This window comes from Oryctolagus cuniculus, chromosome 6 (assembly GCF_051225735.1).
Source record: "Oryctolagus cuniculus isolate XC-2025 breed Fujian yellow rabbit chromosome 6, ASM5122573v1, whole genome shotgun sequence".
Classification (NCBI taxonomy): Eukaryota; Metazoa; Chordata; class Mammalia; order Lagomorpha; family Leporidae; genus Oryctolagus; species Oryctolagus cuniculus.
The window spans coordinates 166,283,323-166,308,088 of NC_142872.1; the positions used below are offsets into that span (position 1 = coordinate 166,283,323).

General features: G+C 48.3%; 1 protein-coding gene across 49 annotated transcripts in view; it reads right to left on the minus strand.

Annotated features, from left to right (window-relative positions):
* The window catches only part of PTK2 (protein tyrosine kinase 2), a 296,019-nt gene that overhangs the window by 105,149 nt on the left and 166,104 nt on the right, over window positions 1–24,766 (minus strand). For 26 of the 49 annotated variants that reach the window (XR_016236040.1, XR_016236042.1, XM_089335789.1 and 23 more), the window contains 3 exons: window positions 22,757–22,787; window positions 18,793–18,845; window positions 1,117–1,173 (listed from right to left, as the gene is read on the minus strand). Coding sequence is in view for 46 of the 49 variants with exons in the window: in XM_089335789.1 (XP_089191915.1) it covers window positions 1,117–1,173; window positions 18,793–18,845; window positions 22,757–22,787 (141 nt within the window). In the remaining 3 variants the exon portion in view is untranslated. Of the gene's footprint in view, window positions 1–1,116; window positions 1,174–7,217; window positions 7,236–8,253; window positions 8,338–18,792; window positions 18,846–22,756; window positions 22,788–24,766 lie in introns of all 49 variants that reach the window. The other 23 variants (XM_070075578.2, XM_070075548.2, XM_070075554.2 and 20 more) reach the window with 3 other exon arrangements.

The window sequence follows — 24,766 nt, forward strand, 5'->3', positions numbered from 1 at the left end:
TTATATCAAATAAAATATCATATCAAATAAAATATCATATCAAATAAAAAAGAGAAGCATAAGTAAGAACTAAATATCTACAAGTTAACTATTCTGAATTCCATACTGTAACTCATTTTGGTGGTGCTGGTATACAACTTAGCCATGTTGGACTTTTACTATTCAACTATGAATAACAAGTACACAAATACAACTTCAGATTCTCTATGTGAACGTACAAGTGTCTAAACAGCTAGTGAAAACATTAACTTAGGTGAAACACTTTTCCAAATTTCTCCTGGCAATCACACTGCACCTACTTTTCCGTTCATGTCTCCTGATCCTAACGGAGCCCCCGAAGGGCTCAGCCGGCACAGAGTAAGCCATTCTGAGGGCACTGCAGCCGCCCTGCGTTTTGGTAACGTCTTCTCAACAGACACAGAAGAATCCAAACGACAGTATCCCTTAAAATATTTATGTAACTCAGAAAATATTCTATGTATTTATTTTACAGACATGTATAGCTCTTTTGAAATCAAGACACTCAGATTTCAAATTCCCACCACTTCTGAGGTCTCTTTAAAAGCCAGGTTGTAATTCTTACATGTGAGTGAGACGTAAGGGCTCACCCAGTTCAAGACCTGAGGCCTGGACACACATTCTGACACCCGGGGCTTCAAGATCCTCCGCCAACAAGCGGACAGCCTCACAGGAGAAGGTCATTTCAGAGTTCTGTCCCTCTCCCCACTGCTACCCCAAGGTCAGCAATTCAAGCTGGAGGTTAACTGTACTGGCTGGGGGAAATGCAATCCGCTGCACACAGATGTGTGTATGTGCACACTATTTAACCTTTAAAGAATACTAACTTTCTATGAGAGAAAACCATAAAACGTTTTATTCCCATAGAGCCAGAACAGTAAGATTACAAAAATCCTGTAACCAAACTGAATTTAGTAGAGACCTGAGTTTCAGACTTCTGACCTTCATTAGAGAAGGCATACGAATACAGAAAATCCTACAGGCTGAAAGACTATTTCTATCCAGCAGTCAGTGAGGCATCACACACGGCACTAAGATGTCAACAGACATCGACAGCAGCAGTGAGGCACAGCCAGGACCTAGTGGGAGTGCACTTACTTGAGGGCATGGTGTACGTGTCTTCTTCATCTATGATCTCAGCATAGTCGTCAGTCTCTGCAGGAAAGCACACACAGGCATTGGCTGAGGTTACTCTGATGTCTGACCCCCAGGCCTTCCACGCATTTGAAAAGGCAAAAATGATCTGCCTGAATTTCCAACTATGCTCAAATATTTTTAAATACTCTTACTCAATTTTTGCTCACCCATGAGTCACTTATGGAGACAGAAGTGACATCACTGCCTGATATCAGAGAACAAACAGGCTAACACAAAAAGCCCTTGTAGAAAACAGAAGGACATCAAACAATTATATACATGACTCAACTGAACCAATCTGCACTGGCCACAAAACTGCCTCAGTCGCTCCAAGTACATGCTTAGAACCACACTACTGTCTAACGGGAGTCTCCAAAACGGCTGGTATCTCATTTCATTAATAATTAGATCCAACAGCATAATCTGAAATTCTTCCTTTAGAAAACAAATGGCAGCCCAATTTCGGAAGAGATTTACTGGGCTAATTTATTTCAACTGTTCAGGGCTGAAAAAAAATGCAGTACAGGAATTTACCTTCTGTAACCTTTTGATTTAGATATTTGAAGATTTTATGTTAATGTCAAAAGCACGGAAGAGCTACCAATGGGAGCAGCGAGCATATGAAAATGGTATGGCAGTTCCAATGTTCCCATTTAGTTTTTGGTAATAGAATCACTTCACAACCTATCACATTAACAGGCAAATTTTAATAGTTCCCACCTAAAGACAACAACCACTTATCTGGAGACAATTATACTGCAAAGCCACGCCAGTCCTGCGTGCTTCCCCCTCCCGGGAGAAGGAAAGCTCCTGCGGCTGCCCACGGGGTCAGCACAGGACGCAGCACTTTCCCAAGTGGCGGCAGCTGGACTCCAGGAAATGGCGCCCGAGTCCTCTCTGCTATGCTGCCATTATCCTTCACTCAGCCGACGACAGGCCGACGACAGGCCGACGACAGAGAAAACAGGGAACGCATAGAGCTAACTCTCATTAAAGTGGCAATCGCCTCAAATGCTGTACTAATAATGACTTAGTTTACACTAAACTATCAACAGGAAGAATTCACTTCTTAGTGTGCAATCATCGTTAAAAGTGGTGAAAATGGAAGTTTATTTGGCGGGCAGAATGTAAGGTTAATAAATTAATAATCCATAAGCATTTATGAAGCATAAACTATTCCGACGTGTTATATAGTAAGTGGATACCCTATATGTTCTTGCATGTTTATGAACAGTACTACTTATAGGATTAAAAAATTAATCTAGCCCAAATCTTAGATCCTTTCCTATCTGTGTTTCCTTCTCTCATCCTGTTCTCAATACTCAGAACAGTAAACGTGTATCTTCCAGGCCTGTAGCCTTGGTAGGCAGGCTTAGCGAAACACTCCGTGAACAGAAACTTGGACGAAAAGGACGGAGTGGAGGCCCCACATGTCACACAGGTGGACATGGCCAGGCATCTTAGTTTTGCTCCACGTAACCGGCTCCGCTTTACCTCATCTCAGAAAACGGCTGCACTAACGCTGCGTCTCCACAACAGCCCCGGCGCCTCTGCCGCCATCTTCCGTGGAAACAGCGAGTGCCTTCTGACCTCAAGATCCTGGCGACGCGGACGGGGCGGGGTCACGACCTCGCTTCCTTTCCTGAGCTGCCCTGGTACACACACTGCAAGACTCCGCCACACCCCTGCACTGGCTCTGGATTGTATTACACGGATGTTTTTATAGACTGGTCTCCAGCACAGGCAGACGAGGCGACAAAGGGTCCCTGCAGGCCTGTCCAGACTCCAAGTCTCCTGGGTGACGGATGTCTGGAGCCTGAATAAGGAGACTGTAAAACCGATGAGGGAAAGGAGTGGGCATTTAGCCAAGCGGCTGAATGCTGGCATTCCATGTTGGGGTGCCTCAGCCGGATCCCAGGTCTTGGCTCCTGACTCCAGTTTCCAGTCAAGGCAGGCTCTGGGATGTGATGGTCAAAGTGGTTTGTTTCCTGCCACCCACAGGGGAGACCTGGATTCCATCCCCGGCTCCTCGTGCTGGCCCTCAGCCATGGAGGGCATTTGGGCAGTGAATCAGTAGATGGCAGCTCACTCTGTCGTCAAACACTGAATGAAGGAGTTGGGTTTGGGGGAAGGCCCAACGATGACAGCAGTGGCAGTGGCAGTGACTTTACACTAAGGGTTATCACGCATGAAAGCTCACATGGGCTCAGAGCCAATTCTCCGGTCAGCCAAACTGTCACCAGTTCAGAGACCTCTCCTTAAATAATCTCCCCACATCCACTATCTCATCCTGCTCCCTGGTCCACTGTCCATGTTACCCGAAGCCTTTTGACACTGGTGTTATTTTGTCCCCTTGTTGCCTGTCTGTCCGACTTGGGAGCAGAACCCAGGTCTTCAGCAGGCAAGCGCGTGCCCGGGGAACGCACGCTGAGCAGCAGGACAGAGGCGAGGACTCTGGTGAGCAGAGGGCAGCACGCGTGGCTGGGGCCTCCACGTGCAGACCTGCCGTGCTGCCAGGCACGCGTCGTACGTACAGTGAGAACAGCCTTCCCCAGCAGAGAGGAGTGGCCCCGCATGGAACGTAGTCCAAGAGATGAGGACTCCACCTGCCATCTGTGTGTGCTGCAGAGGGCTGAAGGCTCCTGGCAGGGGAGGGTCTGGGACTCCCGGGTGCAGTAGCCTCCAGGAGAGACATCCACCCCAAGATAATTCTAAGGCAGCAGACATAGAATGACTAATATATTGCACTCTAGCACATGCTGACTAAAAAATCATGTGGAAACATTTCCATTAGTTCATTAGCTCCATTATTCATTAGCGAGCCTGTAACGCATTTTGTTGAAGGTTTGTGGATTCTATGTAAAGCCTCTGGGAGTGTCTACCAGTGACCTCTGGGGCAGGTGAGAAGAGAACCTCTGGGAGGGAGCTGTGTGGGTTGGTTCTTACGGAGCAGTCGACACTGCTAAGGCACACAGACCTGCCTGTCTATAACCTTCTCATAGGAGCGCTCACTTGCAACACCCAACAATTCTCCACACTCATTTGCTGATATTTTCTCTTTGCTGCCTTTTGGGATCGCGGGATAGTATGACACTGACAGGACAGGCGTTGCTGCACTTACTCAAGGGCCATGAAAAATTAGAGCCCAACCTGCACATGCTTAGAAGGAGCATAGAAAGGAAAAGGCCAGAGGTTCAGAGACCGGGAAGCACACGCAGGAAGCACACGCAGGAAGCCAGGCCTGCTTTCTTATTTAGTGGTGACGACGCCACCCAACCCTACTGAGAACTCAGCGCATGCCAGAGGCTGTTTACAAACAGGTGCACACACTGCCATCCACACGCAGCCAAGTCCTCTGGGATGGCACTACCACTCTGCATCATTGCAAACTGAGGCCCGAAGGAGACGCGTAGCTTTCTGAAACCGCGGTCACTGGCGGCAGGCACTCAGCACAGCCCTCCAGCACAGAGCCTGCGCTTCAGAGAACCACCGTCCCATCCTCCAGCAGCTGCCAAGTGTCCAGGGACTTGTGTGCGAGGCTAGACCTCAGGCTTTCAAACTGTGGAACATTAGGGAGGTTTCTCCTTTAAGCACCGGCACAGTGTGCTTTGGGGAGGCTCACAGAAAAGCTCATTTGCACCTACGCACTTGGGTGACAAATTCAAGATGCATGGTGCAGGACTGAAACAGTTAGAAATAAATGCTTAAAAAAAAAAGACCTTTAAAACTGGGGAGATAGTGTAACTTGGAGGGCTTGCTATTACGTGGTAAAACAAAAAAAGATGAAAAGACATGTTAGAAAGTGAGAAATAGAGGCAAGTTACTCAGCTCCTGTTCTACTTTACAGTTATTTGTTTATCCAAAAGGCAGAGAGAGACAGAGGAGTATACAGAAAAAGAGATCTTCCATCTGCTGATTCACTTTTCAAATGCCCACAACAGTCAGGGCGGAGCCAGGCTGAAGTCAGGAGCCAGGAGCTCCATCCAGGTCCCCCACAGGCGACAAGAACCCAAGCGCTCAGGTCACCAACCGCTGCATTCTAGGGTAGCAGCAGCAGGAATCTGGGCTGGAAATGGAGTCACTACGATACGGAATGCAAGTGTCCCCAAGTGGCAGCGTTACCTGCTGTGCCATCACACACCGGCCCCTTAAGTTCTCACTGTAAAGCAAGGTTAAGGGAGCCACAGTAAAGTCACCGTGGAAAACATCACCCTGAGGGACATTTTTACAGGCTCGCGCTCTGTCCCTGAGTGGGAGGTCAGCAGAGTCTGGGAGGGTCTATCAGTGAAGAAAGACCACCGTGCAGGCTCCACACAAGCTCAGGTCTCAGGCACTAAAACCTGCTTCTGCCACCACTCGGCTGCCCCTTTCTCCTGGTGGCCTTGGGTACTGGCTTAGATACTAGCAACTCGGAGGACCTGTTCCCTTGGCTAGCTTCCCTGCTGCTCCGGGGCTGGAAGAAGCCAGGCCACGATTCAGTTCCCCACAGTAACCAGGTCATTTGGGGATTCAGTGGTACTAATCAGTTTCAGTTTTTATCCAACTAGAGAACTTAGACGTCATTAACTCAGGCTGTGATCGGGCAGTAGAAAGAGCTTTGCTCTAGGAGCCAAGCACAGCTTAACTTTTTAGCTGTGGAACCTAGACCAGGGATCGAAAACTTTTTCTGAAAAAGGCCAGTCTGTTAAGTATTTCAGACTTTGTCGGTCAAACAGTCTCTGTTGCAACTTCTCAGCTTTGTATTACCATTAAAGCTTGTCCTAAGGGGCTATAGGAAAGATTGCATAAACAATGGGTAAGGAAGGTTATGTTCCAGTAAAACTTTATTTGGGGACATTGTAATTAGAATTTCATATAATTTTAGTATCACAAATACTTTTGATTTTTTTCTGCTAACCATTAAAAATTCTAGAAATCATTCTGAGTTCAAAGGACAGTATAAAATCAAGAGGGTTTTTGGTGGTCCATGGCCCTTAGTTGTGGACTCCTGATGGGGTAATTACACTTGCTCTGGCTAACTCATAGGACTGGAAAATTCAACTCTGGGGAAAACATGGAAGAAAGACGGCCCTCTGTCTATGTGTGATAAGAACCCACTGCTGCCATTTATTTAGGTTCTGTGCTTTCCTAGTGAACCTCCCAACAAGCACTTACGAGAGCTTTTACAAAGGAAGACACAAGAGAAGAGCAATTTCATGCAGCCCAGTCAGCTGGTCATCCTTGGCAGGATGGGGCAGTGGGAAAGCAGCAGACACCCCCACCGTAGGACCTGGCCACTGGTCTCCCCAGCCTCGGAGTCCACTCTCAGCCTCTGCTGACAGCCCCTTCCTCCGCCGAGCAGAGGTGCTCGTGCAGCCTCACGAGGGCCGCTGTTCAGTGATGATTATCTCTGGCTGGAGGTCCTGAACTCTAACAATAAACCTTGCTTTTAAATCTCAGAAAAATGTGTTATTATTATGCAATAAACCCAGAAATGAAGCTCCAACCTTCTGACTTCAAATCTCATGGAGAACATGCACTTTTCCAAAAACACATTTAATTCAGATCTTTTACCACAATTGCTTTGCTCATTATACTCAAGTTATCAATACCTCATCCCAGTGCAAAAATGTACACAGGTGAAATTTCCTGTTTTAGTTTGTATGACATTCAAAAACTCCCTCTTTGTTTTTTCTTTTCTATTACCACATTTCCAAACTAAGAATGACCATCTACGCATTCTGCTAAGGAAACACAGATGTGGGTCTCTGTCATAGACTATTTTTAAGTAAGACTAGCTTTGATAGCGACACCATTTTCACAACTTTCCAGAACCATAAAGTTAAATAATGGAATCCACAAAATTGACTGCAAGTAAAATTTGCCAGTAAGATATGATAAAGAAACAGAGATCTTTACCCTGTCATAGTCTTAAAAAATTTTAAGAGACCCCCCGCCCCCATCATTTTCTACTTGGTCCTGTTGGATCAAAACAACATTTTGCCTTTTATGAAACACTGAACTGTATTTATTTCCATAAATGCTTATCTCATAGTAACGCAAATGTGAAAGTGAATTATTACCGTCCCCACTAATTTCATCTGCAGATCCAGGTGGCATGCAAAGAAAGGCAGAGCAGGGGACAGGGCGGGGGGCAGGGGGGAGGGCGAGACAGGACAGAGAAGAGGGAAGGGGGGAAACACACTATTAAAATGACAAGCAAATCAAAGTGTGAGAGAAACAAAAATCTCCCCCTCCCCCATCTCCTTCAAACGATAAGAGCGAGATTACAGTAGTTTGCAGGTTTATTTGCATCTAAGGGCATTACGAGCACTTTTAAACTGTCAGCATATTATACAAAGCTATAGAGGAATATTATAGAGCTTCAGCTGGTTTCAACCACACAAAGCAAAAATTACTTTGATACCCCTTCACAAATGAATGTGAAAAATGACTTCTACTTTGCTCAAAGGGAGTGTGCATCCTCTGATACAGAAATGACGGTCCTGGTGTGCCTATCCTGATGAGCCGGGAGAGGTAAGGATTCCACAGGAGAGGCAGGCCAGGCCCACTACTGACAACCGCGGGGACTCTGCCGGTAGTAAGGTTACCATTTTAATTTGTGCAGAAAAAATTATGTTCCAAACAGTTGTGTGCAATCACCATTCCGACTACTGACAGACTGTTCTGTTCTGAAAACCTCTGCACACGGCACGGCTGCCTCTAGGAGGCTGCAGCCCTGAACACCGGGCCAAAGCACGGCAAGCAGGCAGCGGCCCCTTCCAGCTGCAAGCTGTGTCAGGGACTCCACAGTGCACAAGCAACCCTGGGAAAGCTCTGAGACGGCACAAATGAAACTGCGAAGCCACGGCCTGCCCTGTCATGCATCTGTGAAAGTCAAACAGCAGGCAAATCAAACGTCTTCTACTCAAGAGAGCAGCCCAAAGATGGCCAGACACAAAACCCTGCACCCAGTTCTGGCTTCTGGGCAGTCGACAGCACACACGCTGACATCCAGTACAAACAGGCTGCAGCTGCGACACTCGACAAGCATCTGATTAGAGTCAGCTTCCGGGGTGCTCTTATTAACAGGAGAGCCTGCGCAATCCAGTGCAGTACCCGGAGGAGGAGGCTCATGGGAACAGAAGATCAAAGGGAGAAAGCGCCTGGCTTTCTTAACTTTATGCTGGCAGTGACTGACTCCTTTATAAAGAGGCAAGAGGAGGAAAGAGAAAAATAGAAACAAATTATTTCAATACTTTTGTTACATTTTAAGTTGCATGTATAAAAATAAACACAAAATTGCAGTATTTTAATTTTACTATTGGTATACTTTTATTTTGTACTATGATTGATGTTTTAAAAACATTAATATTTTAAAATGTAATTTCCTGTTTTAGCTAAGAGTTCTACTAGATATAGAAACAAGACAGAATGAGACTCTCCCAGGTCTACAAGGCAGTCAACTGAAAATACAGATGTTTTTACAGATAACAAAACCAAAGCAAAAATAAACAAAGTACACAGCAGAGACCAACACATAATTCAAAATTCTTTTGAACATGTAACATTCAACTGCAAAGAGAAAAGGGCACAGACGAGCAGGCTCTGATTCAGGAACGTTTTCTAAGCCATTTCTCCCCGATCATGAGTAAAGACAGACTCAGAAATCTGAAGCACACACCATCCACTCCCTTAACGTAACAGCTGTGGTGAGGGTGTTTGAATGCACAAGCGCAAAGCTGCTATCAGCATCACTAAGCCAATCTGTTGTTCACTCAGGTCCTCAGAACCCCTGTGGCGTCACCGCACTTAATCCCAGGCTCTGACTGGTCAGCACGGAGAGAAGCAAGCGTGGCAGCACGGTGGCGGAACAGTGGACACGTGTCTAAGCGGAGTCCCGGCAAGGACGTGCTGTACACGAGGGCACAGACACAGGTGCGGACACTGCTACAGCGGGCAACATCTAGCTGCAGACCCTCAGAACACCAGCAAGACAGCCGGGGTGCAAGCGCAAGCCGAGGGGCGCAGGGCCAGGGCCATCTGCTCATCGGGAGCCAACGATGCCATGGCTACTACAGACCCAGCAGGAGAACTGAAACACACACTTTAGAAACACTGCTCAAGTAGTGTGTCTCTATTTCATTTATTAACTATTTCATCTTACTGCTTAATCTGAAAAGCCACCTTTATGCCACACTAAATCTCTGGGTCCGACGCGATGCTCCACTGGACAGTCCTCTCTGGATGTGGGCCTGACCTGACCACTGGACGCACAGGTGATGCCAGATGGGATTCTGCAGTGGTGGTCAGGGAGGGGACGATCAGGAAGCAGCGCTACATGGCCGCTGGTGGGAGCGTGGATGGGGCACACCTTCAGTGTTCAGCAGGCTCTACGGAAGATGATGCCCCGGTCCGTAGACACATACACTGAAAATTTACGAAAGGCACCAAGTCTGCAGCTGCTTTTAAATGGCTCAAGAAAAACGCTAACAGAAAAAGAAAAGCATATGATGAAGGATAAAGCAAATACGAACGCCACAGATGTGAGTGGAGCCCAGGTATTTCATTTCCCTCCTTACAGCACACTGCCGGGATGCCATCATGGAACAGCAGAACACACAGGAATGTGGGCTCTGCAGTCAGCAGTTTGGTTCAAACCCTGACCCCACTACACACTCCCTGGCCTAGAACACATCATTCAACTTCTGCATGCCGGTCTTCCTATTTACAAAGTGGGGTAGTGACAGCAGCCACTTCAGGTCAAGAGCTGAGGAGAGCGTCCCGCGGGATTCCCTGGGCACCTGACGGATGGTGACAACGCCGTGGTCTGAGCTGTTCTGACCTTCCTAAGTCTAAACTGAGCTATTTCTAAAAGAAATAGTCAAGAAAGTGTAAGGGCAATTTTTATTGAGTAATATCAGGACCATTATTCCCCATCATAAAGATGAAAACAAAAGGAATCAGGCCCTTCTTTAATTTACTGAAGATGTTCATTTTAATTCTATTTACTGAACACCTATCAGGAGCCAGGCACATGGTGTGTGCTGAGGTGACAGCGGTGAACAAAGCTCTCAACTTACTGAGCTAATGTTAGGTAGAGGAGAAAGAAGACTGATCGTGTGGTTTGTCAACTTGTAAGAGCTACCAGGGAGAACAGCACACGAGCCGGCGCCTGGAGCCCTTCACAGACGTCCAGGAGCAAAAGGGAACGGGCGTGCACATATCTGCGTGGGGTGCGACTCCCCAGGAGCAGCGGACAGCTCACGCAGAGCCCGCAAGTGCCGGGGCCGGGACAGTGGAGGTGGTGCTGTGGCCGCTGAGACAAGAGAAGGCTGAGACCTCGTACTGCGTGTTAAGTGAGGGCTCTTATTCTGAATGACATCAAAGCAAAGAAAGTGAGGAGCAGAGAGACGTGGTCTTTCACACTCTGAAGGCTTCCTGAGAACCTTCTACAGGGGGCAGGAAGGTTGTGATATTCTAGTTGTAGTTCAAGGTGAATCTGGACAAGAGTAGCTGTGTGGAAGTTAGACTGCGATCAACTGGAAGACTGAATCAATCAGGATCTGCCGAAGAAATGGATTTGGGATGAGAAAGAGAGCAGCATGAGGAACACCCCAAAGATGAACTGCTCACGGGACGGGAGAAAGGCCCTGGTGAGAGGACAAGGTGCGAAGAGCGGGCTGGGAGTGCAGGCACGGCTCGTCTGGGATGTGTGTGGTCTGCGACGCTCACCAGACACCAAGTCAACAGGCACGCCTCCACATGCTGATGGGCACTCATCAAGAGTCAGGGGCCACAGACGGACAGGTTCAACACAACAGTGCCATCCATGCAGGTAACAGAAATGAACTTTCACTGAGAACACACGGAGAGGCCGAGCTAACAGCAAATTCACCAAGTTCCACCCAGAGGAAACATGGGGCAACCAAGGAAATGCTGAGTACTGACGAGATATTTGATTCTGCTTTTTCTTTCTGTTTATCTTATAGAAGTATTTGTGGATGAAATATGCCTTAGGTTTGCTTCAAAATAATGAGAACGATGTGTCTGTTTAAGTGAGTGAAGGAAGAGAAACACACACACACACACGTGCACGTGCGCGCGCGCACACACACACACAGAGCTTTCTTCACCAGATGACAGCCGACAACCGGGCCCAGCGCCTGGCTGGAACTCAGTCTGAGTGTGCTGTGTGGGGCAGGGCCGAGTACTGGCGCCTCGCGGGTGCTAATCCTCCGCGGGAAGCTGGGACTTCGACTGGGCACTCTGATATGGGATGTGGCACCCCAATGTGCCAAACACCCACCTATATGTGTATTTTAAATATTTCATTAAAAAGGCACAAAAATTAAGTAAAAAGTATAAAATACAGTAGGTATTTAACAATATTTGTCAATTTCTACAGTTTATTCTGCTGAAAGCACTGCAAATATTTTGCTTTGAGTCATGAACTTTGATTTCAATCCCCAAAGAACATTAAGCCATCACTATGGGGGAAAAACCTTTAAGGCAAATTCTAGAATTTACATTTTAAAGTCTGAGGCATTCTTTTCAACTTTTCTGTAAAGAAAAAAAACAACTATGCCTTTTGATGTTAGTAAAATTTGCTTTATATTTAGTAAGATGATATTTGGAAACCTTGCATGTTAGTGATTAAAAAAAAAAGAAGACTGTGAATTTGGCGCTGTGCCTAGTGGGTAAAGCTGCAGCCTGGGATGCCAGTATCCATGTGGAAGCTGGTCCGAGTCCCAGCTATTCCACTTCCAATCCAACTCCTTGCTAACGCTCCTGGGACAGCAGTGGAAGATGGCCCAAGTGCTTGGGCCCCTGCACCCACGTGGGAGACCCGGAAGAAGCTCCTGGCTCCTGGCTTCAGATCAGCACAGCTCTGGCTGTTATGGCCAATTGGGAAGTGAGCCATCAGATGGAAGACCCCTCCCTTCCTCCCTCCCTCCCTATGTCTCTGCCTCTCCTCTCTCTGTGTAACTCTGACTTGCAAATAAATAAATAAATCTTTTAAAACAGACCATCAAAGCTTATGAATTCTTGTGTTCATCCGTCTGACCCAAGGATTAAGAAGGTTGTGAGTCAAGCAGTCAGGCACTGCTCACCACACAGCACAGAGCTCCCGAGCACTCCTTTCCCCCCACTACTACTGTGCAGAAGACGGAAAAACTCTCTGCTCTACGAACAGAGGAAAAGCACCCTAACCCACTGTGGGTGGGCATGCCAACTAGAACAAGCATTATGAAAAACTGTATGGAGATTCCTCAGAAAACCAACAACAGATCTTCCACACTATCCCAATCTTGGGAACACAGCCAAAGGAAAGGAAATCAGCACAAGTAAGAATTATCTGCACTCCCACGTTTATAGCAGCTCCACTCGTAACAGCGAAGACACGGAATCAACCCAAAAGTCCACCGTGACGCCTGGGTCGAGACGCACGATGGACTAGTACTCCAGCACAAACAGGACGAAACCCTGACACTGCAACAAGATGCTCGAACCAGAGAGCACCGTGCCACGTGAGACAGGCCAGGCTGAGAACGACAAGCCAGGCTTTCTCTGCCGTGTGGAATCAGTGTCGAGCGTAACACCTGTGCAAGGCCACAGCAGCCGCGTCGTTCCAAACACTGCTTCACCGAACCAGAGCATGTGCACAACGTTCCCTCCGTTCTCCGCGCTCTGATCACTGCCATGGCGCTCACCTGGTGAAAGCTGATGTCTCTGCTTTCAAGAAAAGAATAGTAGATGTGTACACACACACGTAAGTACACAATGTCAACTTGTGAGGCGAATGTGGCAAAATGTTAAAAACATTATTAAATTTAAAACTAAAAAACCTCGTTATTGCTCAGCTTCTCATATCTGAAGGTGCCTTGGGCCACGCCGCCAGGAAGGCCTGCACGAGTCTGCCTGCACCTGCAGTGAGGTTAAGCACAGGTCCAGGGTGGAGGAGGGGCGTCCTTCTGGCTCTGGGTCCTCTTCCAGGGCATTACGGTACGACATCTGACGCTGGTGTCTCAGCACCTGTGACCTCGCCGTGTGCTCACCCTCAGGAACCACAGAGCAGAGGCTGCGACTGCCTAACACACTCAATCCCCAGCGAGGAAAACGGTTCCAGATGGGGTGGGGAGGGAGGACTGCAGGGTGGCAGCACCGCTCGGCTACTGTTGATGACAGCTGCCTCACTCACACACAGCAGTCGGCTAACCTGCTCGCGTGAATGCAATGGCCTCAGTAAGCTCCTCCGTGGCTCAGGTTCACCCCGAACACCAGGCTATTCGTAACTGGTGAAAGTGGAAGTATTTCCAATCAGCCGGGTTCTGGAGCATGTCAGTGACTTAACCGAGCCTGAAAGCCAGCATGTGACTCCAGTTCTGAGCAGCAGAGATTGCCTTGAAGCCACGGCTTACCAAAACTGGAACTAGGGCATCACACCAGACACAGACCTTCTGCACACTGGAGCACAGGCCCTTCCTCTGAATTGTAACACAAGAATCAGAGCTGAGCCAGCTGTTATTCCCAAAACCGGGAAACTGGCGTCCAATCACTCTGCAGCTCTTTCCAAGTGTTGCATTCTCCCACACAGCAACATCAAGAAGCCTTCGGGATGGTCCCGTGTGGTCAGAGGGAAATGCACCGTGGAGCCTGTCTGGCTCTGACTAGCTGGCTGCTGAACCCGGCCAAGGCGCTCAAGCTCCGCGTCTCCACTTCCTTACCTCTGCAGTGGGAACCGCAGGAAGACAACAGACCACTGTCTGCTGAGCCAGAGAGAGAGCGAATGCATGTGGACCCGAAAGGCCCCAGCTCTACTCCTATGCAAATTACTAACTGCACTTAAAGAACAGCGGCGGGGCCAGCGCCACTCACTAGGCTAATCCTCCGCCTGCAGCACTGGCACCCTGTGTTCTAGTCCCGGTTGGGGCGCCGGATTCTGTCCTGGTTGCCCCTTTTCCAGTCCAGCTCTCTGCTGTGGCCCGGGAGTGCAGTGGAGGATGGCCCAGGTCCTTGGGCCCTGCACAAGCACGGGAGACCAGGAGGAAGCACCTGCACCTGGCTCCTGGCTTCGGATCAGTGCAGCGCCGGACATGGCGGCCATTTGGGGAGTGAACCAATGGAAGGAAAACCTTTCTCTCTGTCTCTCTCTCTCACTGTCTAACTCTGCCTGTCAAAAAAAAAAAAAAACAAAACAAAAAAAAAAACAAAAACAAAAAATAAAAAACAAAAAACAAAAGACAGTAGCAGGGCAACAAATGAATAACAAACATCTAACATGTCAAAAAGATGCACCAGTCATTAGAGACTAGGCCACCTTATTTTTACAGAACTTTATCATTTACAAACTATTTTTGTGGCCAGCGCCGCGGCTTACTAGGCTAATCCTCCGCCTTGCGGCGCTGGCACACCGGGTTCTAGTCCCGGTTGCCCCTCTTCCAGGCCAGCTCTCTGCTGTGGCCAGGGAGTGCAGTGGAGGATGGCCCAAGTGCTTGGGCCCTGCACCCCATGGGAGACCAGGAGAAGCACCTGGCTCCTGCCTTTGGATCAGCGTGGCCATTGGAGGGTGAACCAACGGCAAAGGAAGACCTTTCTCTCTGTCTCTCTCTCTCACTGTCCACTCTGCCTGTCAAAAAATAAAAATTAAAAATTAAAAATTAAAAAAAAAAACTACTTTTGTACATAGAAACAAGTTGTCCTAGAGTCTGTAATGAAGCAACTCAACAACGACAATATTCATTTTGCTAAGTGTCTTCATTTACAGTAAGTCACTACCTTGAAAACCTCGATAAAGGAAACGGCACCGCATGATTAACAAATCAAAGTAATTTTTAAAAATGCAAAGTTAATTTTTTAAAACATTGGCAATAAATACTAAAAAGCTATCCAAGTGACACATGAATGGTGGTGCCACAGAGAAACGGGGGAGTCGGACAAACCCCTTCTCCAGGGAGATCTTCCGCGCCTGCCCAAGGGCTTCCTCACGTGTGCGGAGGCAGCCTCCCACCATGAGTCCCAGCTCCAGTCTCTCTCCGGGCGTGCGGGCGTGGGTGGGATGAAGAGCCAATACCTGCTTCCCCGCAAGGCTGCTGCAGGGAGTCAGCGACAGGCTCTCAAGGGGCTCTAAATCCTACACGTGTACAGGCCAAAGGCTGCTGGCTACTTCACAAAAAGAGCCCTGCCCCCGAGGCCCTGCGCACCCCCCAAGCCCATCTCCTCTCTCCTGGCCCAGCCCCCCACCCCAGGCCCTCTCCTGCCCCCCCCCCCCCCCCCCGGAGCCCATCTCCTGGCTGGCGTCATCACCCCGTTAGAGGAAGGATGGTTACTGGGTAGAAGGGCAGAACCCCCTGGAAGGTCAGGATCCCGGCAGGATGTCTGAAGTGCAGGTGCTGGGCTGCACCTGGAAGGTTATCGGGATGACTTTGAGATGCGGATGCCGGACCTGGAAGTCAATACCCTAGGCCTTTGTCACAGACACATAAGCTCATTTCTGACTTCCTACCTAGCGCCCCCTGGAGCCCCTCTCCTGGCCCTGCCTCCTTGCTGCATCGGAACATGTGGGGCTCCTGCTGTCAGCTGCTCCCCTGCCACCTGCCCCACTCACACCCGGACCATCCAGTCCCTACCCGCGTCGCCTTCTCAGCAAGGCCAAGCTCGACCACAATTCTCCACAGCTGCCCATCACTCTCCATGCACCCAGGGTCTGACAGAGCGGGGGACGCCACGTGGCTGTGTGCTCTGATACTCCAGCACCTGGAACAGTGCTCGGCCCACAGCAGGCACTTGTCAATGAACACTTAGTATTCAAGGGATTCGCGTGAACTGAGGAAAGTGCAGCTGGAACACCCTCAGTCTTGTAGGGTGTGTTAGAGCTGAAGGAGATGGCTGACAGAAGAGCAAACACCTGGCTGGCACACGGTCACACACAGGAGGCCCGAAGGATGCAGGGGCCTCAGACCTCGGCCTCCAGGCTGCCAGCGCCACACGACACACAGTGCAGGCTTTCCAGGGGCCAGGTGTTCTACGTATCTGTTTAACTGAGATATTCCTAGAAACGTCAAGTGCAATGCACCAGTCCCACTAGTCCGATGCTAAATTGAACCACGGTTGTGGAAGGCAGACGCGGGCTACACCTGTCAGTCACTCAGGTGAGTGAGTGGCAGGGACTGAGCGAGTTCCAGCAGGCTGTCAGCAGCAGTGCCCCATCGTCACAGATTCTCTTCCCTCTTGCCCAGGGCCGCGAGTCCCCAAAGCCACGGGGGGGAGGCTGTGGTGACAGCAAGAACAAGGCTGGTGCAGAGGCTCCAGCAGGACCACACAGGCAAGAAGGTGGCTGCGGGTGGGGAGCAGTGAAAAGGTAGGCTGTGGGAGGCAGCAGAAGGCCTAGGGGGACTGCGCTGAGGAGCCCGAAGTTCACGGGAGACACAGTAACTTACTACTCAGGATTTCCCGACCAGAGAATTGCCTATTTAAATTGACATTGCAGCCGTCAAAGCTAACATAGAGGTAGGCGTTCACTGAAGTATGAACTCCCAGTTAAGGGAAAACTAGAAAGAAATAATGAAGGCACGACCCCAAGTAATTACGAAGGAGGCTGAGCCAGGTGTCTGAATTTAAACAATGACGCACCTTTTATCAGCTGTGTGATCTTGGGCCTTAGTAAGGACTAGAAGAGTTAATTCATGTAGAAGAACACAGAACACATACCAGAGACAGAATACAGTATCTACTAAAGAGCTCACTAAAAGTCAAAGCAGCTCCTTCTTAATGGCTTCTGAAACAAGACAAAAACAGAACATAAAAATAGGGTTGGTGGGGAGAGGTCAAGTTCAGAGGTTTTACGATGGTCTGCTAAGAGAAACTGAGGCTTAACCTTGAAAAACAGAGGACGCTGCCTAAGAGAGACGATTCCAACACCAGGGACAGCCTTGGAGGCTCTCCCTAGAGACACAGGCGGGAATGGTGCAATGAGCTCATTAACCAAACTTTCTCTCCAGTCTGGGCTGCCTACAGCGTGTGCGGGCTGTACCCACCAGCTCCTGGGGCTCATCTGTGGTGCTGGACCGAGGTGCCTACCAATTCCTCAGTGCCCAGCTCCAACCTCACCTGTCCCACAGAACTCTTTGCACAACCTTATTTGATGTCCAGCAGCTGCCCTGCCTCCAGACTGGGACATGGTACTTTCTTTGCAACCTGATTCCAAAATCCTCCAGGGTCTGGCCAGTCGGCCAAGTTTCTGAACCCACCACAAACTGCACAAACACAGATGCCAGGGGCTGCTTAGTGCCCAGCCTTGCTTCTGCAGCACTCCAGTCAGCAAGCTCAAGCCCTCAGAGGTTTTCTCCTGAGTAAGGAGCAGTGCCTGTGTAAGCCGGGACACTACGCCAGCACAGTGCGGCAGACACTTAGCACTGCAGAGCATCTGCCAGTGTACAAACGCAAGCGCAGGCTTTCCTTGAGGAAGGGCTTGTGGGGTGTTTGTGCACACAAAAAAAGTAGTATTTTTGTATTTTTGTGCTGGAACACTAAAAAGAATTCATAATCAACTAGGTAAATTCACAAAACTAAATTTCGGGGCCAGCGCCGTGGCACACTAGGCTAATCCTCCACCTGTGGCACCAGCATCCCATATAGGCACCGGGTTCTAGTCCCAGTTGCTCCTCTTCCAGGCCAGCTCTCTGCTGTGGCCCAGGAGGGCAGTGGAGGATGGCCCAAGTGCTTGGGCCCTGCACCCACATGGGAGACCAGGAGAAACACCTGGCCCCTGGCTTCCAATCAGCAAAGCGCGCTGGCCGTAGTGGACATTTGCGGGGTGAACCAATGGAAAGAAGACCTTTCTGTCTCTCTCACTGTCTAACTAAATTTCAGGAAAAGCTGATCTAAAGTAAATTAAATTAAACTAATGGTAATTGAATCTCTTCTAGGTCAGATACCAAAGTGATGAGGAAGCTGTTATTTCGGAATTAGAATGTATTGTATACATACATATCTAAGAACAGACCACGTGTGTGTATACAGACATGTGTATGGTACAGTCCATGTTGTCTCAAGATACCAACGAGGGGTCCATGGAAGATGCTTTCTTCTTCTTCTCCCTTTCCTGTATTTTCCACGTTTAAGTGGGAAACACATGGGCAAATGTATTTTTAAAAATACACCAGGGGTACACCACACTCATCACACCAGCAAATAGTTAAGATAATGCTCATGCTGGTATCTTAACTATATTTTTAAGAAAAATATTCAAACACCATCATATGCTTATTTTGAAAGACAAAAAACATCTTAAAATGTATCACATTTCCTAGACAACAAAAAATAAATATACAAACTATGTTAGGTTTTGATGAATTGCAAAGATAAAGTATAATGACAAGTTCAAAAATGAAAATTTTCACACTAAATATAATCAACAGGACATTAAAAAATAACCTGGGATTCGATATAACCTGGTGAATAATCTGCTATTTCACATATAGACTTAATCTTAAAAATAAACCCGAGTCATATTTAAAACCTAAATGCCAGCAAAATGACACAGACACGCTCCTTGCCGAAGCTACTGGCACGCAGCCAGCACGCGAGATCGCAGAGACAGCCGTGGTCTTGCCGCCCCGCGCAGCTCGTGCTGGGGGGTCTCGGCGAGCCCCTTACCTGACATGGAGACTGCGTGCGTCCTCACGCCTTGCTTCTCACTGTTGGCCAACCTGCAGAAGACAAGAGCACAGTGTGACCAAGCCGCCCGGCCTCGGCCACGGGGAGTGCATGTGGACTGGGGAACGATGCCACTTACCCAGGAGACGAAATTTCAGATGGGTGATTTAAAAAAAAACCTGTACTTCACTACCTCAGGCACTGATGACCAGACTGCCTTAACGCTTCAGAGACCAGAAATCACGAGGTAACCGAAGGAATGTTGAACTTCTCTGGGAACTTACTAGTAACAGTGAATTACAACGCAGTATCATTTAATGTGGTGCACGTGGGCTACATAAAAATTTAAATTTGAAAGCTGGACTGCAAGGGACTGCCCAGACATCTAGAATTGAGATTTTTCTAAAACAGAATCTGAAATACTATTGTATCATCTTCCTTAAATTTACAGTAAAGAGAAAATGCAAAAAAAAAAAATGAAGTACACTAATATATATTATTATTTACAGGCTAAACAAGAACTTAATGTATCTTGCTAATTGTTTCATGAAATGACTCAAAAACTAGTGTTCTACAAATTTATCCACATAAAATAAAAATCTGGTGAATGTTTTTGTTGTCATTTAAAAAATGCAAATATAGTTTAATTTAAAACATCAGGAAAAGCACAAAACACACAGAGAAAAAAAGAATCCCGAAGTCTACAGTTGAAGTGACCTTGACCTTTTATAAAAGAAAACTTCCCCCAAAAGAGCTGCATTTTCTATTGACGTAATGAACAGAAAAATTTCCATAACAGGAGGAAAACCGGGATAGACTTCATGAGAGAGAACATCAGAACTCACAATGGCCTATCAGTTTTGAGAACCAGGAACACTCACTACACAACTGTACAACCTCCACAATAATCAGAGCTTGACAAGCCATAGAACTGAGTTTCCATTCCTGAATTCTCCAAGTATCTGAAATCTTTTCTACCACAAAAATTTATCCCAAGTTGCTCTCTAGAAACTCAGCAGCTTCTCCTCGCTGCAGCCTCTGACCCCGATCCCTGCACACTGCATCCCGGGCTTTCCCAGGGCACCACATGTTCTAACCACAGATGAACTCCCGTGCACCCTGGTCCTGCGGCCAGGCCCCGGCCACATCACACTGATGATGCTGTGCCACCAGCTCTCTCATCACAGCTTAGCTTTCACCACTGCCTGGCCCAGCAGCACAGTGCTCTTTAAGTACTCAAAACGAGCGTTAGTTCCTGGCCTGGGCGGGCATTAGCCAGCACCTAGCACACACTGCTCACTCAGCCAGACACACTGAACAGAGCCAGGAGGAGCTGCCGGGCCATCCTCCCCTCATCCACACAGTTACTGCACAAGTGGGCACAGACCCTGGCTGCTGGCAGGTGGGCAACTCCACCAGCCTCTGAGCACCAGTGGAGGGCGCGAGGGTGCCGGCAGCGAAGAAGGCACAGAGGGCGACAAGTCCTACCACAGGAGAGCGCAACACGCCACTCGCCTGGTTGGGAAGGAGGAACTGCAGGAGGCTTCCGGAGGAAACCTGGAAGCTGAGCGAGGCTCAGGCAACAAGGGGGCTGCAGAGGACGCACACTGATGAAGCCCCCAGGGAAACAGTCGGGCAGCTCCTAGCCAAGCTGGGATAACAGAATTTATCCTAATAGCAACAGCAAGTCACGCAAGAGTTTGAATTCAGAAAGGTCCCTCACGTCGTAGTGTAGACACTGAGGGGCAGTAGGGGTAGCATCGTGGTCAGCCGGTAAAGCTGTCACCTGCAATACTGTGGATTCAAGTTCAAGTCCCGGCTGCTCCAATTCCCATCCAGCTCCCTGCTAATGCACCTGGGAAAGCAGCAGAACAAGGCCCAAGTCCTTGGACTTCCACACTCATGTGGGAGACCCAGAACAAGTTCCTGGCTCCAGTTTGGCTCAGCCCTGGCTGTGGCGGCCATTTAGAGAGAACCAGCAGGTGGAAGCTCTCTCTCCGTCTGTAACTCTGTATCTGTAGAACTCTGCCTTTCAAATGAACAAAATCAATCTTAACCAAAAAAAAAAAAAAAAGGAAAGGAAAGCAGGAAAGGGGGGAGAGGAGAAGGGCGTGGGAGCACGAGGGGTACCACTGGACAGAAGGCACGGGTGTGCCTGTCCAAAGGCTGCTGTCTGAGCACTGGCTTTCAGGAGTTCCCCCACTGCCTAATTAGGAGGCTGGCTCACCACGCCCCAACCATAAACACTGCATGACTTCTGCCGAGTTCTGGATCTCCTCCAGGAGTCTGGAATTTTAGTACACTCGACACAGACAGTGAGTGCGTGGCCAGGCCCAGTGGACTCCAGGCAGAGTCCTTGGTAGTCAGCATCTCAGACATGTGGCCCAGCTCAGTCCTGGGGAGTTAAGCACATCCATGGGACTACGGGGAGAGGGTCTCCGGAAGCTCACTCATCACCTCTAGACGCCACCCTACGTGCCGTTCCCGTCACTGAATCTGCCTTGTGTCTCCTACTTGGGAGTCAGCAGAGAGAACTGCGAAGCTGGCAGCAGTCTTGGGAAGCCCTGCAGAGAAGTCCCCAGGAGCAGCCCAGAGAGGTGACAACATGGCTAAAAAGGGTGGTGGGGGAGCCCGTGGGGATGGGGAGAAGTAGCTGAACATGACATATTCAGGAAGCAGAACTGGCGGAACCAGCGGTGGACCGGCTAGAGAGGAGGACAGGGACAAGGCGAAGGCGAGGCCCAGCTGCCCTGTTTCTCCCTAGTGCTCGCGGCTGTCTGCTCCTCTCCGAGCGCCAGCAGCCCTGTGAGCACGTCCCATGCAGCCGTCTATTTACCTGGTAAGTGAACATTTACATTTTATCTTCCAGATCCTGGTACCCAGTTCCAGGCACACTGCAAGTAATTACCTAAGTTCTTCTGGCATTACTATTTGATTCCTTTAATAGTATTTAACAATACATCTGTAAAATTTGTGACATAGGGGCCAGCACCGCGGCTCACTAGGCTAATCCTCCACCTGCGGTGCCAGCACCCCGAGTTCTAGTCCTGGTTGGGGCACCGGATTCTGTCCCGGTCGCTCTCTTCCAGTCCAGCTCTCTGTTGTGGCCCGGGAAGGCAGTAGAGGATGGCCCAAATGCTCGGGCCCTGCACCCACATGGGAGACCAGGAGGAAGCACCTGGCTCCTGGCTTCAGATTGGCACAGCGCCAGCCGTAGCGGCCCTTTCGGGGGTGAACCAATGAAAGGAAGACCTTTCTCTCTCTAACTCTGTCAAAAAAAAAAAAAAAAAAAAATTGTGACGTAGTAAAAAATGAAACCGTTAACACAATTACTTCTACAATTTTGTTAAGATAGCCAGAATAGAGTTGACCATGAGGTTCTAATGAAGGTGGGAAATATATATATAGCAATATTTCAAAACAGGTCCTCTACGGTGCTGTGGTGCAGCGGATTAATGCCCTGGCCTGAACCACTGGCTTCCCATATGGGTTCAAGACCCAGCCACTCCACTTCCAATCCAGCTCTCTGCTGTGGCCTGTGGAAGATGGCTCAAGTCCTTGGGCCCCTGCACCCACGTGGGAAGACCTGGAGGAGGCTCCTGGCTCCGGATCAGCGCAGCTCCGGCTGTTGCGGTCATCTGAGGAGTGAACCACCAGATGGAAGACCTCTTTCTCTCTGCCTCTTCTCTCTCTGTGTAACTCTGACTTTCAAATAAATAAATCTTAAAAAAAAAAAGCCCTCTAAATTATTGTCATTGAGATTTTCTGTATTGAACAAAGGGAAAACTAATTTCTAACTTTTCAAATTAACTTAAATACCTAATATTTTACATTTGAAGTGTTTTTTCCAGTTCATTGATATTCACAGAAGTTTAACTTTTCAGGAAAATGAATAATAAAAGCATAATGATTTTCTTAAAGTTCTAATACAATAAAATAACAATACGCACAAAACAGCACTTACTTTGGTATTGATGGCAAAGCTCGTTCACCTTCTGGGGGAAAAGAAGGAAAAAGAGAATGATTTTCCTTTTCATGGTTTTGTAAAGATCATACACAGTAATCAGGGGAAAAGGGTAAGCTCTATCCTGATTTTTAGCAATAGCCCATTAGAGTCACACTATAGGTTTTCATGGTTTTATTTTCAGTATTTATAACATACACAAAAGAACTGTTAAGTGAACAGCATTTGAAAGATACTACCTAAAGTACAAGACTTCCTGTCCCAGGAGACTAAAGTCTGGGGGATTTTTTATGATCAAAGTAAGCATTCCTTGTCAAAGAAATGAACCTTCTACAAACCGAGAAGATTGCAAATAATGTGATATCAACACAAGTGTCATAAGACAGTAAGCTACTGTGAAGTAATAACAAAGTTTTGAGAAAGATTGCTATTGGAAACAGCACCATTTAAAAACAAAATAATTATCAATCGGACTTGCCCCAAATGGTGGAGTTAGAAACGTGCCAGGGGATTCCAATACAATCCCATCAAGGTGGCATGTACCAATGCCATCTCACTAGTCCAAGTGATCAATTTCAGTTCACAATTGATCACACTGACAGGTCTAAGAGTCAAAGGGATCACACAAACAAGACTAGTGTCTGCTAATACTAACTGCTAGAATAAAAAAAGGAAGAGAATGATCCAACATGGGAAGTGGGATACACAGTAGACTCATAGAATGGCAGATGTCCTAAATAGCACTCTGGCCTCAGAATCAGCCCTTAAGGCACTCGGATCTGGCTGAAGAGCCCATGAGAGTATTTTAGGCATGGAAAGCCAAGACACTCTGGGAAAAAAAAAAAAACAACCTAAATGAAAGATCTCTGCGAGTGAGATCCCAGTGGAAAGAATGGGGCCATCAAAGAAGGAGGTACCTTTCTCTGAAAGGAGGAGTGAACTTCCATTTTGACTATGACCCTGTCAAAATAAGATCGAAGTCGGCGAACTCAAAAGGCTTCCATAGCCTTGGCAACCCATGACTAGAGCCTAGGGGAATTACTGATGCCATAAACAAGAGTGTCAAATTGTTAAGTCAACAACAAGAGTCACTGTGTACTTACTCCTCATGTGGGATCTGTCCTTAGTGTGTTGTCCAATGTGAAGTAGTGCTATAACTAGTACTGAAACAGTATTTTACACTTTATGTTCTGTGTGGGTGCAAACTGATGACATCTTTACTTAATATACACTAAATCTATCTTCTGTATATAAAGATGATTGAAAATGAATCTTGATGTGAATGGAATGGGAGAGGGAGCGGGAGATTGAAGGGGTGCGGGTGGGAGGGAAATTATGGAGGGGGGGGAATTGTAATCCATAAACTGTACTTTGGAAATTTATATTTACTAAATAATAAAAAAAATTAAGTATCTATGAACTACAATGCTGTCAACCAGGAGTGAATTTTAGTTTTTTCCTTTGGAATGATTTTTTTAAAACATTTACTTTACCTGTATGAAAGGCAGAATTAGAGAGAGAGGGAGATTTTTCATCCACTGAATTACTCCCCAAATGGCTGCAACATCTGAGCTAAGCCAGGCCAAACACCAGGAGCCTGGAACTCCATCTGGGTCTCCCACATGCGTGCTGCAGCCCAGGCACTGGGCCACCCTCACTGCCTTCCCCGACAGTAATGGCCCACGCACTGGGCCATCCTCGCTGCCTTCCCCGACAGTGATGGCCCAGGCACTGGCCATCCTCGCTGCCTTCCCCGACAGTGATGGCCCAGGCACTGGCCATCCTCGCTGCCTTCCCCGACAGTGATGGCCCAGGCACTGGCCATCCTCGCTGCCTTCCCCGACAGTGATGGCCCACGCACTGGCCATCCTCGCTGCCTTCCCCGACAGTGATGGCCCAGGCACTGGCCATCCTCGCTGCCTTCCCCGACAGTGATGGCCCAGGCACTGGCCATCCTCGCTGCCTTCCCCGACAGTGATGGCCCACGCACTGGCCATCCTCGCTGCCTTC